The sequence below is a fragment of the Eschrichtius robustus genome, chromosome 8, assembly GCF_028021215.1.
Source record: "Eschrichtius robustus isolate mEscRob2 chromosome 8, mEscRob2.pri, whole genome shotgun sequence".
In the NCBI taxonomy this organism is placed as follows: domain Eukaryota; kingdom Metazoa; phylum Chordata; class Mammalia; order Artiodactyla; family Eschrichtiidae; genus Eschrichtius; species Eschrichtius robustus.
Window position 1 is genome coordinate 87,855,559 of NC_090831.1, and position 16,286 is coordinate 87,871,844.

General features: G+C 37.9%; 1 protein-coding gene across 1 annotated transcript in view; it reads right to left on the bottom strand.

The window, feature by feature from the left end:
* Positions 1-13,767: 13,767 nt before the first annotated feature.
* HERPUD2 (HERPUD family member 2) overlaps positions 13,768-16,286 on the bottom strand; it is a 47,845-nt gene continuing 45,326 nt past the window's right edge. The window contains exons 6-8 of the mRNA XM_068549296.1: positions 15,868-16,191; positions 15,043-15,160; positions 13,768-14,585 (exon numbers count right to left, since the gene is read on the bottom strand). Coding sequence (XP_068405397.1) covers positions 14,424-14,585; positions 15,043-15,160; positions 15,868-16,191 — 604 coding nt within the window. The 3' untranslated portion in view covers positions 13,768-14,423. The remainder of the gene's footprint in view (positions 14,586-15,042; positions 15,161-15,867; positions 16,192-16,286) is intronic.

Consider the following 16,286-nt stretch of genomic DNA (forward strand, 5'->3'; position numbering starts at 1 on the left):
GAAAGGACCTGAGAAAATATTTGAAGATATAATAGCTGAAAAAGAAACAGTCAACCCCAGTTCAGGAAGTACAGAGTTCCAGCAGGATAAACCCAAGGAGGAACATGCTGAGACAGATAGTAATCAAACTGACAAAACTTAAAGACAAAAAATATTAAAAGCAACAAATAACATACAAAGGAATTCCCAGGTTTTGTTCTTTAACTAAGCTGACAATATTGTCTTTAAGTTGTAATATTTAGTCCATTAATGCTTGATGTATTGATGCATTTGGATTTAAATCTACCTTCTTAACTTTTTGTTTTCTGTTTGTTCCCATCTGTTCTTTTTTCTCCTTTCTTGCCTTCATTTGAATTTTAAATTTCATATTCCTTTTCTATTATCCTGTTAGTTTTACATTCTTTTATTAACTATCATAGAAATTGAAACATGCTCCCTGGCTTATTCATTTCTAATATAAATTAGTGTCTTAACCATTTCCATTTCCAAGACAATTCAAGGACCTCAATACTCAATTCCATTTACCTCTCATCAGACTTATATGCTATTTTTGTCATGTATTTTAATTCTTTATACATGTAAGACCCCATAAAGCATAAATGTATTATTTTATGGCAATATTCTTTTATATTTATGCACAAATTTACCTTTCCATTGCTTTTCAGTTTCTTTCTGCACCTCCAAGCTGTGATCTGTGATAATTTCCCTTCTGCCCAAACACCCATTAGTATTTTCCTGTAGGACTTCTAGTACTTTCCGGTGTTGACAAAATCTGTTTTCATTTGCCTGAAAATGTCTTTTGAAGGATATTTTTGCTGTACATAATCTTCTATGTTGGCTATTATTTTCTGTAAGCTCTCTGAAAATATCACCTACTAGGCTTACTTATTGTTGCTCCTTTGAAAGTGATCTACATTTTCCTCTGGCTACTTTTAAAATTTGTTTTTCAGCAGTTTTACTCTGAAGTAATTAGCTGTGATTTTCTTTGTATTTATCCTGCTTGGAAGCCAATAGCATTTCCTACATCTGTGGCTCAATGTCTTTCATCAATTTTGGAAAATTCTTAGCCATTATCTCTTCAAATATTGTGTCTGCCCTATTCTCCCCCAGCATCATTCTGGATATTTTTTTTTTTTGACCTTTCAGTTTACTAATTCTGTCTTAAACTGTGACTATCAACGCCATCTACTGATTTCTTAATTTCAGCTATATTATTTTTCAATTCTAGAATTTTCTTTTTATATAATTTCCAGGTCTCTACTGAAATTTCTCCATCTTGTCATGTAAATCCTTGATCATTTTAATCACAGTTATTATAAGGTCTCTGTCAGATAATGCTAAATATCTTTTTTTTTTTGCTTTAAATTTTACAATATAATTTAATTTTTACATCTTATTTAAGGGTAATGTTTATTTTTTTCACAACTCACACACACACACTGTACTTTATTTTTACAAGAGATAAACTGACACCAAGCATTGTAAATGGATGACCACAACAAAAGCAACAATGATTGCAATTACCAAACACGAAACACACTCATACTGTGTCATAATATTGACATTCAGTCCAGTAATCCTCCACTGTAACAGCTCCTTTACTTTGCAGTGAAAATTGATTTGTATATTTTTTGCCTCTGAGTCCTTGTGGGATTTTTTTTTTTTTATTCAAACAGAAGTCACAAAAATTATACTCATCCTCATCAGTTCACTCAGTCCCGTGTAATTAATTTTTTTTATCTTGATCTTTTGATAGCAGTTTTATGAATTCATCAGTTTTCCATTAGAGTTGTGAAAATGCTTATTCATTCAGTTCAGCAGTATAGTCAGTTACCAGAAAACTGTACTTGTCAGAGTCTTTTCCATGAATTCCTTGAAGATGAAACCCTTTCATAGGAACATTTTTGCAAAAGCATCAGAGTACACCCAGAATGTCTGTAAATGACAAAACACTTAAAAATGACCACGGTTAAAGATTTGATGAAAGTTCATAATAATGCAATTGACAAGGAAATTTAGTTATTTCTGAGATATACATTTTAAAGTAATAACTAGAATTATAACATTATACCAGAACATATAAGATTTTTAGAAATTTCATGTAATGTCTGAAACATTTATATTAACATATTTCCATACAAATAACCCAATAAAAGTTTAGTATTAGTTGTTTGTTTTGTTTGTTTGTTTGTTTATACTGCAGGTTCTTATTAGTCATCAATTTTATGCACATCAGTGTACACATGTCAATCCGAATCACCCAATTCAGCACACCACCATCCCCACCCCACCGCGGTTTTCCACCCTTGGTGTCCATACGTTTGTTCTCTACATCTATGTCTCAACTTCTGCCCTGCAAACCGGTTCATCTGTACCATTTTTCTAGGTTCCACATATATGCGTTAATATACGATATTTGTTTTTCTCTTTCTGACTTACTTCACTTTGTATGACAGTCTCTAGATCCATCCACGTCTCAACAAATGACTCAATTTCGTTCCTTTTTATGGCTGAGTAATATTCCATTGTATGTATGTACCACATCTTCTTTATCCATTCGTCTGTCGATGGGCATTTAGGTTGCTTCCATGACCTGGCTATTGTAAATAGTGCTGCAGTGAACATTGGGGTGCCTGTGTCTTTCTGAAGTATGGTATTCTCTGGGTATATGCCCAGCAGTGGGATTGCTGGATCATATGGTAATTCTATTTTTAGTTTTTTAAGAAACCTCCACACTGTTCTCCACAGTGGCTGTATCAGTTTACATTCCCACCAAGAGTGCAAGAGGGTTCCCTTTTCTCCACACCCTCTCCAGCATTTGTTGTTTGTAGATTTTCTGATGATGCCCATTCTAACTGGTGTGAGGTGATACCTCATTGTAGTTTTGATTTGCATTTCTCTAATAATTAGTGATGTTGAGCAGCTTTTCATGTGCTTCTTGACCATCTGTATGTCTTCTCTAGAGAAATGTCTATTTAGGTCTTCTGCCCATTTTTGGATTGGGTTCTTTGTTTCTTTAATATTGAGCTGCATGAGCTGTTTATGTATTTTGGAGATTAATCCTTTGTCCGTTGATTCGTTTGCAAATATTTTCCCCCATTCTGAGGGTTGTCTTTTCGTCTTGTTTATGGTTTCCTTTGCTGTGCAAAAGCTTTGAAGTTTCATTAGGTCCCATTTGTTTATTTTTGTTTTTATTTCCATTACTCTAGGAGGTGGATCAAAAAAGATCTTGCTGTGATTTATGTCAAAGAGTGTTCTTCCTATGTTTTCCTCTAAGAGTTTTAGAGTGTACAGTCTTACATTTAGGTCTCGAATCCATTTTGAGTTTATTTTTGTGTATGGTGTTAGGGAGTGTTCTCATTTCATTCTTTTACATGTAGCTGTCCAGTTTTCCCAGCACCACTCATTGAAGAGACTGTAGTTTCTCCATTGTATATCTTTGCCTCCTTTGTCATAGGTTAGTTGACCATAGGTGCGTGGGTTTATCTCTGGGTTTTCTATCTTGTTCCATTGATCTATGTTTCTGTTTTTGTGCCAGTACCATATTGTCTTGATTACTGTAGATTTAATATAGTCTGAAGTCAGGGAGTCTGATTCCTCCAGCTCCGTTTTTTCCCCTCAAGACTGCTTTGGCCATTCGGGGTCTTTTGTGTCTCCATACAAATTTTGAGTTGATTTGTTCTAATTCCGTAAAAAATGCCATTGGTAATTTAATAGCGATTGCATTGAATCTGTAGATTGCTTTGGGTAGTAGAGTCATTTTCACAATATTGATTCTTCCAATCCAAGAACTTGGTATATCTCTCCATCTGTTGGTATCATCTTTAATTTCTTTCATCATTGTCTTATAGTGTTCTACATACAGGTCTTTTGTTTCCCTAGGTAGGTTTATTCCTAGGTATTTTATTCTTTTTGTTGCAATGGTAAATGGGAGTGTTTCCATAATTTCTCTTTCAGATTTTTCATCATTAGTGTATAGGAATGCAAGAGATTTCTGTGCATTCATTATGTATCCTGAAACTTTACCAAATTCATTGATTAGCTCTAGTAGTTTTCTGGTGGCGTTTTTAGGATTCTCCATGTAGAGTATCATGTCATCTGCAGACAGTGACAGTTTTACTTCTTCTTTTCCAATTTGTATTCCTTTTATTTTTCTTTTCTGATTGCTGTGGCTAGGACTTCCAAAACTATGTTGAATAATAGTGGTGAGAGTGGACATCCTTGTCTCGTTCCTGATCTTAGAGGAAATGCTTTCAGTTTTTCCCCATTGAGAATGATGTTGGCAGTGGGCTTGTCATATATGGCCTTTATTATGTTGAGGTAGGTTCCCTCTATGCCCACTTTCTGGAAAGTTTTTATCATAAATGAGTGTTGAATTTTGTCAAAAGCTTTTTCTGCATCTATTGAGATGATCATATGGTTTTTCTTCTTCAATTTGTTAACATGGTGTATCACATTGATTGATTTGCATATATTGAAGAATCCTTGCATCCCTGGGATAAATCCCACTTGATCATGGTGTATGATCCTTTTAATGTGTTGTTGGATTCCCTTTGCTAGTATTTTGTTGAGGATTTTTGCATCTATATTCATCAGTGATATTGGTCTGTAGTTTTCTTTTTTTGTAGTATCTTTGTCTGGTTTTGGTATCAGGGTGATGGTGGCCTCATAGAATGAGTTTGGGGGGTGTTCCTTCCTCTGCAATTTTTTGGAAGAGTTTGAGAAGGATGGGTTTTAGCTGTTCTTTAAATGTTTGATAGAATTCACCTGTGAAGCCATCTGGTCCTGGACTTTTGTTTGTTGGAAGATTTTTAATCACAGTTTCAATTTCATTACTTGTGATTGGTCTGTTCATATTTTCTATTTCTTCCTGGTTCAGTCTTGGAAGGTTATACCTTTCTAAGAATTTGTCCATTTGTTCCAGGTTGTCCATTTTATTGGCATAGAGTTGCTTGTAGTAGTCTCTTAGGGTGCTTTGTATTTCTGCGGTGTCTGTTGTAACTTCTCCTTTTTCATTTCTAATTTTATTGATTTGGGTCCTCTCCCTCTTTTTCTTGATGAGTCTGGCTAATGGCTTATCAATTTTGTTTATCTTCTCAAAGAACCAGCTTTTAGTTTTATTGATCTTTGCTATTGTTTTCTTTGTTTCTATTTCATTTATTTCTGCTCTGATCTTTATGATTTCTTTCCTTCTGCTAACTTTGGGTTTTGTTTGTTCTTCTTTCTCTAGTTCCTTTAGGTGTAAGGTTAGATTGTTTATTTGAGATTTTTCTTGTTTCCTGAGGTAGGCTTGTATAGCTATAAACTTCCCTCTTAGAACTGCTTTTGCTGCATCCCATAGCTTTTGGATCATCGTGTTTTCATTGTCATTTGTCTCTAGGTATTTTTTAATTTCCTCTTTGATTTCTTCAGTGATCTCTTGGTTATTTAGTAACGTATTGTTTAGCCTCCATGTGTTTGTGTTTTTTACATTGTTTTCCCTGTAATTCATTTCTAATCTCATAGCGTTGTGGTCAGAAAAGATGCTTGATATGATTTCAATTTTCTTAAATTTACTGAGGCTTGATTTGTGACCCAAGATGTGATCTATCCTGGAGAATGTTCCCTGCGCACTTGCGAAGAAAGTGTAATCTGCTGTTTTTGGATGGAATGTCCTATAAATATCAATTAAATCTATCTGGTCTATTGTGTCATTTAAAGCTTCTGTCTCCTTATTTATTTTCATTTTGGATTATCTGTCCATTGGTGTAAGTGAGGTGTTAACGTCCCCCACTATTATTATGTTACTGTTGATTTCCTCTTTTATACCTGTTAGCAGTTGCATTATGTATTGAGGTGCTCCTATGTTGGGTGCATATATATTTATAATTGTTATATCTTCTTCTTGGATTTATCCCTTGATCATTATGTAGTGTCCTTCCTTGTCTCTTGTAACATTCTTTATTTTTAAGTCTATTTTATCTGATATGAGTATAGCTACTCCAGCTTTCTTTTGATTTCCATTTGCATGGAATATCTTTTTCCATCCCCTCACTTTCAGTCTGTATGTGTCCCTAGGTCTGAAGTGGGTCTCTTGTAGACAGCATATATATATGGGTCTTATTTTTGTATCCATTCGGCAAGCCTGTGTCTTTTGGTTGGAGATTTAATCCATTCACGTTTAAGGTAATTATTGATATGTATGTTTCTATGACCATTTTCTTGATTGTTTTGGGCTTGTTTTTGTAGATCCTTTTCTTCTCTTGTGTTTCCCACTTAGAGAAGTTCCTTTAGCATTTGTTGTAGAGCTGGTTTGGTGGTGCTGAATTCTCTTAGCCTTTGCTTGTCTGTAAAGCTTTTGATTTCTCCATGGAATCTGAATGAGATCCTTGCTGGGTAGAGTAATCTTGGTTGTAGGTTCTTCCCTTTCATCACTTTAAGTATATCATGCCACTCCCTTCTGGCTTGTAGAGTTTCTGCTGAGAAATCAGCTGTTAACCTTATGGGAGTTCCCTTGTATGTTATTTGTCGTTTTTCCCTTGCTGCTTTCAGTAATTTTTCTTTGTCTTTAATTTTTGTCAGTTTGATTACTATGTGTCTCAGCGTGTTTCTCCTTGGGTTTATCCTGTATGAGACTCGCTGCGCTTCCTGGACTTGGGTGGCTATTTCCTTTCCCATGTTAGGGAAGTTTTCGACTATAATCTATTCAAATATTTTCTCTGGTCTTTCTCTCTCTCTTCTCCTTCTGGGACTCCTATAATGCGAATGTTTTTGCATTTAATGTTGTCCCAGAGGTCTCTTAGGCTGTCTTCATGTCTTTTCATTCTTTTTTCTTTAGTCTGTTCCGCAGCAGTGAATTCCACCATTCTGTCTTCCAGGTCACTTATCCGTTCTTCTGCCTCAGTTATTCTGCTATTGATTCCTTCTAGTGTAGTTTTCATTTCAGTTATTGTATTGTTCATCTCTGTTTGTTTGTTCTTTAATTCTTCTAGGTCTTTGTTAAACATTTCTTGCATGTTTTAGATCTTTGCCTCCATTCTTTTTTCCGAGGTCCTGGATCATCTTCACTGTCATTATTCTGAATTCTTTTTCTGGAAGGTTGCCTATCTCCACTTCATTTAGTTGTTTTTCTGTGGTTTTATCTTGTTTCTTCATCTGGTACATAGCCCTCTGCCTTTTCATCTAGTCTGTCTTTCTGTGAATGTGGTTTTTGTTCCACAGGCTGCAGGATTGTAATTCTTCTTGCTTCTGCTCTCTGCCCTCTGGTGGATGAGGCTATTTAAGAGGCTTGATGGGAGGGACTGGTGGTGGGTAGAGCTGACTGTTGCTCTGGTGGGCAGAGCTCAGTAAAACTTTAATTCACTTGACTGTTGATGGGTGGGGCTGGGTTCCCTCCCTGTTTGTTGTTTGGCCTGAGGCAACGCAACACTGGGCCTACCTGGGCTCTTTGGTGGGCCTAATGACAGACTCTGGGAGGACTCACGCCAAGGAGTACTTCTCAGAACTTCTGCTGCCAGTGTCCTTTTCCCCACGGTGAGCCACAGCCCCCCCCCCCACCTCTGCAGGAGACCCTCCAACCCTAGCAGGTAGGTCTGGTTCATTCTGCCCCGGGGTCACTGCTCCTTCCCCTGAGTCCCGATGCGCACATTCCTTTGTGTGTGCCCTCCAAGAGTGGAGTCTCTGCTTCCCCCAGTCCTGTCGAAGTCCTGCAATCAATTCCCACTAGGCTTCAAAGTCTGATTCTCTAGGAATGCCTCCTCCTGTTGCCAGACCCCCAGGTTGGGAAGCCTGGCATGGGGCTCAGAACCTTCACTCCAGTGGGTGGACTTCTGTGGTATAAGTGTTCTCCAGTCTGTGAGTCACCCACCCAGCCGTTATGGGATTTGATTTTACTGTGATTGTGCCCCTCCTACCGTCTCATTGTGGCTTCTCCTTTGTCTTTGGATGTGGGGTATCTTTTCTGGTGAGTTCCAGTGTCTTCCTGTCGATGATTGTCCAGCAGCTAGTTGTGATTCTGGTGTTCTCGCAAGAGGGTGTGAGAGCACATCCTTCTACTCCGCCATCTTGGTTCCTCTCCTCAATGCTAAATATCTTAATTTTCTGAGGGTTATCTGTTTTACTTTCTCCTTTTTGTTCAAATCTTATGTTTTTGTATTCCTAGCTATTCCTTTTTATTGCTGAATAGACTTTGAAAAAATTATAGAGAAAATTTGAGAAATTGCATGATATTATCTTTCTTCAGAGGGGATTTATTTTTGCTTGTGGCTGTCCACTAGGTTTGGGGACAATTGCCTCATTCAATTAGGGACTGAGATGATTTGAGGCTGGGCTTCAGTCCTTGTGAGGACAGATCCATTTCCAGTTCACCTTCACTCAAGGGGTAGCCCTTTGGGGATTGAATAAAAAGCCTTGGGTGTTTAAAGGACATTTCTTCTTGGTGCAGCCAGAACTCTAATATTTGTTTCCTATGAGTCTATCAAAAATTTTGCTCAGCTTCTCTCACTTGTTCTTGAATTAGCAAGTGCTTTTAGGGGTAAAATGTGGCACCAAATGTAGGTCTCATCTGTGTGGAATATTGGTCCCTGCTTTGTTGATAGCTTTCTGACGCCCTAATAGATATCTATCTTCTGACTTTTCTGGTTTTCTCAGCAGAGGGCTGGGTGCAAAACAAGTTAATCACCCATTGCTGGAAGCTAAAGTCTCTACATGCTTTATTTGAATGATTAATTTTAAGGAATTCAAGTTCTGAAGTAAAATAGACTTTATTCTGTCACTTACTACCTATAGGACTTTAAGTGAGCTATTTAACCTCTTTGAGTCTTAGTTTCCTCATCTGGAAAATGGAAGTAACAGTAGCACCTACCTTGAATTGTTTTAAGGATTTTTTTAAAATGCAGGTATAGTATTCAGCACAGAGCCAGGAATATAACAAATGTTCATATGTTAGTAATAACAATTTTTAAAGCATTATAATGGTTTTTATTGTTAATTATATAAATTAACACATAATGGCAGCCTCTCTCCTATGCACCCTCTGTGAGGAGTGGTAACTGGTAAAGACCCTATACAGATCTTAATTTTTCCAACTTTCCTATGGCTTTGTAATACCTGAGTGGAAATGGCTTACTGTACCACATGAAATAGTTTATGCAGGCATCAGTATGTTCATTTTGGAAAGTAGATCAACTGGAGTAAGAGAGTTAGAATTTAGCAGCAGGATCAAGGAAGTAAGCTTTGGCAAGAAGACTCATGAAACTGACACCCTAGACTGGGGCCTCCAAGGCTTATCCCCCAAGTGTGATGCGAGACAGTAACCACCAAGATTTGCTCTGGAAGGAGTCAGATCTTTTGCTGCCCTCCCCCTATTAGGGCTGAGACCTCATTGTGCTGGGAAAAGCTTTCTATCTACTTACTAAGACTCCTGGACAGTAGAGAAGCTCCAGAAACCCTAATTATTCTGGGCTCTCTTTGTAAGAAAAACCTTTATTTAAAAGATTCCATAGTGTTTTAATAAAAAAGGCTTGCATTGCTCCACAGCACTTATGTTTAAGAAGCATCACCATTTATTCCTCGTTTTTAAATATTTAAATGTTTTTAAATGCTACTGTTATTATACACTTTAAAAATCTGTTGAGAGTGGACCTCATTTTAAACATTCTTACCACAATCCTTTTTTTTATAAATTTATTTATTTATTTATGGCTGTGTTGGGTCTTCATTGCTTCGCACGGGCTTTATCTGCGGTGCGTGGGCTTCTCACTGCGGTGGCTTCTGTTGTTGCGGAGCACAGGCTCTAGGTGCGCAGGCTTCAGTAGTTGTGGCACACGGGCTTAGCTGCTCCACGGCATGTGGGATCTTCCCGGACCAGGGCTCAAACCCATGTCCCCTGCATTGGCAGGTGGATTCTTAACCACTGCACCACCAGGGAAGTCCCCACAATTTTTTAAATTCAAATGTTTAAATACTGAAACATCCGAAATATTGTTTATGTGTAAGATATAAAATATAATAAACATGCTTTGTACCCACCATGCAGCCAGTTTCCCAGGTTGCAGTGAGAGCGTGTGATGCCACGTGGGGAGGTGAGTCAGCCAACCACACTGGGGCTCCCAGGAAAGATTGGTAGTTGGGAATACCACATTCCAGAGCCTGGTGGAGTTTTGCAGATCCATCAACACAATTCCAGATACAACAGGTCTTAAGGTCTGATTTACACCAAACTTACAGAAAGCTGACATACAAATCAGCACACCTCAGTCTTTTCTCAGTGAAGTAAAAACTGCCATGGGGCTCCAAAACTAATGAAACTCCAAATGTGGCCTCTTCTCCCTTAATTTGAAAAGCCAAATTTCAACAGTGATGATGGAGCCAGAGCCAGAGAAACTAGTTAGAATAATGATGGGTGGTAGCATCAAACTATAGTGAAAATATCTCCAATTCTTCAGCCCTCAGATCATTCTTTCCTTTTACCCAGCTAACAAAATCAAACCGTCTCACCCATACTGCTTGACTGTAGAAAGTCTAGTCTTTATTGTGATGTGTAAGAAATGGGAAAAGTCCTGGGAAGTATTTATGTCCCATCCTGGTTGTTGCTAGTCACCATTTAGCCTAGAGACCAGTGTCTGGGCTTCTGTGCTGCTCTTTTGCCATCTGGAAACCATCTCCAAGCTACCACTGCCCTCTAGGCACCATCTGGCCCCAGCATGGACACAGCTCCTCCCTTAACATCTAAACACAGCTGACACTGGGCTGTAGTTTCTGACAAAGACTTACTGAAAGTAAGACTAACAAACATGAGGGAATTAACAATGTAGGGAAAATAATTAAAATTGAGTAACACATTCCACTGTTCTTAGAACCTTTAGCCACAGCCCTTCAGAGGGGGAGTCTATGACCAGCATCGTTTTCCTTAGGCTCCAACCTACAATTAGGATGCAGAGACCTGCTCATTTCCTTCAGATGGGTGTCCCCCACAATAATGCTCCCCTCTATGAATTCTATGGCTCCAATTCTCCCCTGTCCAACTCCCAACAGAAGAAAGGAGACTGATCAATCTCATAATTATCTTTGCATTCTTACTCTACTTGCCTGCTCTATTTTAGCATGTGACCTATGGAACACTTCTTCCAGCTTTGACAGTTTATTTATTTAGTTCCCAGGTTAAAATCCAGACCCTCCCTCTGGATGCAATGATTGCATCAGCCCTGAAACAAGCCATCCCTAACTAACTATGGACCCAAACAGTGTACAAATATACCATAGCTCACCCTGTTGAACATCTGTCAGTCCTAATTTTTTCCTGTTATAAACAATGCAGTGAAAATCTTAAAAGGTGGGTTTCCCTGGTGGTGCAGTGGTTAAGAATCTGCCTGCCAATGCAGGGGACATGGGTTCAAGCCCTGGTTCGGGAAGACCCCACATGCCACGGAGCAACTAAGTCAGCGTACCACAACTACTGAGCCTGCGCTCTAGGGCCCGCGAGCCACAACTACTGAAGCCTGTGCTCCTGGAGCCTGTGCTCCGCAACAAGAGAAGCCACTGCAATGAGAAGACCGTGCACTGCAACGAAGAGCAGCCCCTGCTCGCCAAAACTAGAGAAAGCCTGTGAGCAGCGACAAAGACTCAACGCAGCCAAAAGTAAATAAATAAAAATAAATTTATGAAAAAAAAAAAAAAGAAAATCTTAAAAGCTAAATCACACATGCATGATACCCTTCCAAACCTTTTCTGATTCAAAGGGTGTGCACATTTTCAATCACTCATGCAGTACTGAACTAACTACTGGGCACTCTTCTGGTATGGGGGATACACTAATGAGCATATATTCATTCCCCAACCTTTTAGCTCTCATGTTTTGTAGGACAAATAAGGAAATAAATGTAAACTACCAACAGTGCTAAGTGCAGAGGCCATTAGCTGAGAGCTGATGATTAGTAAGTGGTCACAAGGCAAAGAAGGATGGGACTGTGTTCCAAACAAAAAGAACTGTCATTTTAAATGTCCTGGGGCTGGAAGGAGAGTGCCGGAATTGGAAAGCCAGCCTGGCTAGAACAGAGGTATTAAGGAGAAACACAGATTGAGAGGTTGCAAGGACTCAACCTTTCAGGATGTAGTAAAGCCATTTTTAGGAGTCTGATTTTATTCTACGACCAACAGGATAACACAGCAATTCTGTGCACATTTTGAAAATCTGATACTTGCTGGAAAGGCTATATAGTATTTTACATTCCTCTGTACCTTTACCAACACTGAGTATTATTATCTTACCAATTTGTTAGTCTTAACTTGTCCACATTACTTTTTTTTTCATGTTTATTGCCCATGTTTGTATCTGTTATGGACTTAATGCTTGTGTCCCCCCAAAATTCATATGTTGAAATCTTAGCCAATTAGGAGGTGAAGCTTTGGGAGATAATTAGGGCATAAGGGCAGACCCCTCGTGAACAGAGCTGGAGCCCTTGTAAAAAGTGACAGCAGAGAGCTTGCTTCGACTCTCTGCCATGGAGGACACATGAAGACAGCCACCTACAAGCCAGGAAGAAGGCCTTCACCAGATACTGAATCTGCCAGCACCTTGGTCTTGGGCTTCTCAGCCTCCAGAACTGTGGAAAATAAATGCTTGTTGTTTAAGCCCCCAGCCTGCAGTAATTTAGCATAGCAGCCCAAGCTGACTAAGAGATTGCCCTTGCCCATTTCCTACTGGGATTTTGTCTTTTTTTTAAGCTAAATTTAAGACTTGCTTATTACCGTTTTAGTATTTTTTTCCTGTTTGCCTTTTAATTATATGTCAAAACATTATATACATAAGCAACCTTTTCTTTTAGGGATTCTGTCATAAAGGTATTTTTCTCCTCCCAATATTAATAAGAAGTATTCATCTATATTTTTGATTAGTAATTTCATGGTTGAACTGCTCGTATTCAGTCATGATGTTTCGACTGACATCTATAAACAGAAACCTAATTTTACTTTTCAAAGGGTAACCAGTTACCCTTGAAATGTCACCTTTAACACTGGAAGTAAAAAACTTAGAGAGGGCTTCCCTGGTGGCGCAGTGGTTGAGAATCTGCCTGCCAATGCAGGGGACACGGGTTCAAGCCCTGGTCTGGGAAGATCCCACATGCCGCGGAGCAACTAGGCCCGTGAGCCACAACTACTGAGCCTGCGCGTCTGGAGCCTGTGCTCCGCAACAAGAGAGGCCGCGATAGTGAGAGGCCCACGCACCGCGATGAAGAGTGGCCCCCGCTTGCCACAACTAGAGAAAGCCCTCGCACAGAAACGAAGACCCAACACAGCCAAAAATATATAAATTAATTAACTTAAAAAAAAAGTTAAAAAAAAAAAAACTTAGAGAATAATTCATGGAGTCTTCTTAATTTTATATTTTGTTCTATTATCTAATCATATATTACTGTACCAGTACCATATATTACTTTATAATACATATCATGTGAGATAAAAGTTCTTCCATAGTAAGCTCTCCTATCCTCACTTATTCAATTTTAATTAGCTACCCTATAAGAAACTTACTCATTTCTTAAGAAATATTGAATTGACTTTCACAGGGATTTTTAAATAAACTAATGAGGTTTCAGACTACCTGAGAACTAGAAGATATCCATCTGGAATGGAAAGAGGTGAAAATGACCTTGAAGACTTTAGCAACCCCAAAACTACTGAAATTTACATAGATTTTGCATGTAATGGGTACATTATGGAAGAGTTTGAATAAATATCCCATAAGACAGTTTACCATAATTGACCTTTTATTTTAAAAAATTACAGGGAGCAATTTCCAGAATCTTATTTTATAAAAGTACTGCCTATATCAAACATTTTATATCACTATTAATTCCATTGAAGAGCTGCCTTTTTTTTTAAGGTACTAATTCCAATCGATGGGATATGCCCTTAAAATAGAAAGTTTCCATTTATTCAAATGTCAAAATTAAGATTATTGAGAAGTTTATTGCTTTATGGCTGGGCAAGATGCTACTAGCACATTTTAGGTAAATAATATTCTTTGTTAAAAACTATGAGGTCATTCTGTTTAAAACTTTCAGGATAATTCACAGAAAATAGATATATGTATTCAAATTATACATTGAAGGGCTGAGATATTAGCTAGACATTTATATGTGAAGCAGCTCTTTAAAGAAGACACACAAACAGGTCTGTCTTGGTATAATATACATAATTGAAATTAATAAAACCTGGAAGACCAATATTATTACGCTATGTTAAGATCTTAAAAAAAAAAATCACACATTTAGTAGTCCATTTGTGCTTAAAATATTCATATGCATGAGAAGCTTAAAGAAAAAAAAAACACCTCTATACATGATGATGAAAAGAAAGTAATAAATTTTTTTGAAATTGCACTGTTATTTAAAACACTTCCCTAAATTCAGACCCTCCTTTGCAACTGGCACAGTTTTTCAGGTCTAATTGGCAACCTGGGGAGGCCCCTCTGGTATTAGCGAAGTAAAGAAGGTGGTGATAAAAGACCAAGCTGATGCCATTAATCCAGGCCTTTGAATTGCACTGGCATCTTCACCTGCATCTTCTCCACTCTCATCTTCAAGCCCATCATCCATAAGACGCTCCTTTCAGACAAAAGAAGAAACATATTCCTAAGTGATCTGAACAGCTACCATTAACTCATGACAGAAAAGGAGAGAGTTAAATTCTTCCCAAAGAAGGAATATGAGCATATAATAAGGAAGTGGAACTTCATGGTCGTTAGAAATCTTCATTAAATCCAAAATTGATAAATTCCTCATTCAAGTTCAAAGGGATAACTGCCAATTTAATACAATAAATTCTCACTGTGTGCATAATTTTCTTTTTAGACTATTTTTGGGAAGAATGATATTAGTTCTTTCCACTTAATTCTAATATATGACTGACAGTATTATAAGTTCTCCTAGATGAAACCACACATTTACATGTTAACTTTTCTTCAATACTATGGAATACCCCAAGAGTCTTTTATTATGTTGGTCTCATACAGTACTGAAGAAACATCTATATTTAAAGTATACGAAAACCTCATTAGCATACCATTTCTTCAAGTTCTAGGTTGTTTGCATTCTGCGCATCATTGTTGACTTCGGCATTATTGTTGGGAGCCTGTTGCTGACCTCCTTCTTGCCTAAAAGGAAACCATCCAGCTTGGTGTCTGCTCAGTAAAATAAAGAGAAAAGAAAATAAGTCACAACTGTTTTTATTTGTAACACTATCAAACATTAGTGTCCTACAAGAGAAAAATGATTAGAACTATGATAAATGAAAAGACCAAATCTCCTACTTCAGGCCAAGAACTACCCCTCTCAAAACAATGACAGGAAAACAGGAATCAATTTAAGTCTAAAGTCTATCATGAGCTTAACTGACTCTATGCTAGATATTAAGACATATCAGGAGTCATAAAATCATTTTTTGATATTTTTCAAAATGAAATTCAACTAGATATTTGTTTGCCTCTTGGGAAAAAGGGGGGGGCAAGGGACAGTTAGTCTGCTTATGAAAAGAAATCTGACCTATACCTATAGGACTTACTATTGATAAATATAATTAATTAAAAAGCATATCCTCTGCAAGACTGCATCATACACACCTCAAATTCTAAATAATTGATAGAGCATGTCTAACTGAACTAACAATTTTTATAAAAGACAGTAAAGGAAAAAATCTGCCTCTAGACAATTCTGATAAACGTTCTTACGTAACATAACCTGCTTTGCTTTTGATGCCAGATATCTGAAGGCCAACATTCATATTCCTTCACTCAACATTCACAACAGACTACCACATGCCAGACTCCGTGTTGAACAGTTTTAGAAAGTAATTAAAAGAAACCACAAAAAGTGAATGAACATCACTCACAAATAAACCAGTAGCATGGCTCCCATTACCATGATAAACCGACTAAAAGAAGAATAGAAGTACACAATGCTAAGGAGAATTGCAGCTCGTGAGAACGTGTACATCCAGTCTAGCCAGTCTCGATTGAAGTCTTCTTCGTTTAGCACTGGACCTCCCTGTGCATTCATTTGAACATTCTCATTCATGGGTCGATTTTCTTGGGCCACTAGGTTTGGAGCTGGCGGGGGTTCTTCTCCGGGAACGTGTGCCAGATTTAGAGGCTGTGAAGCAGCAGGCTGGGCTGGGTTGGCGTTTGATGTGGCCTGAGCTGAAACTGCAGCTTGACTGAAATATTCACCAAAATAAATATTAAAAAGAAAAAAACATTTATATACTATATTTTTCAAAACTTCCTGGGAAGTCATATGTATTTGTCATAA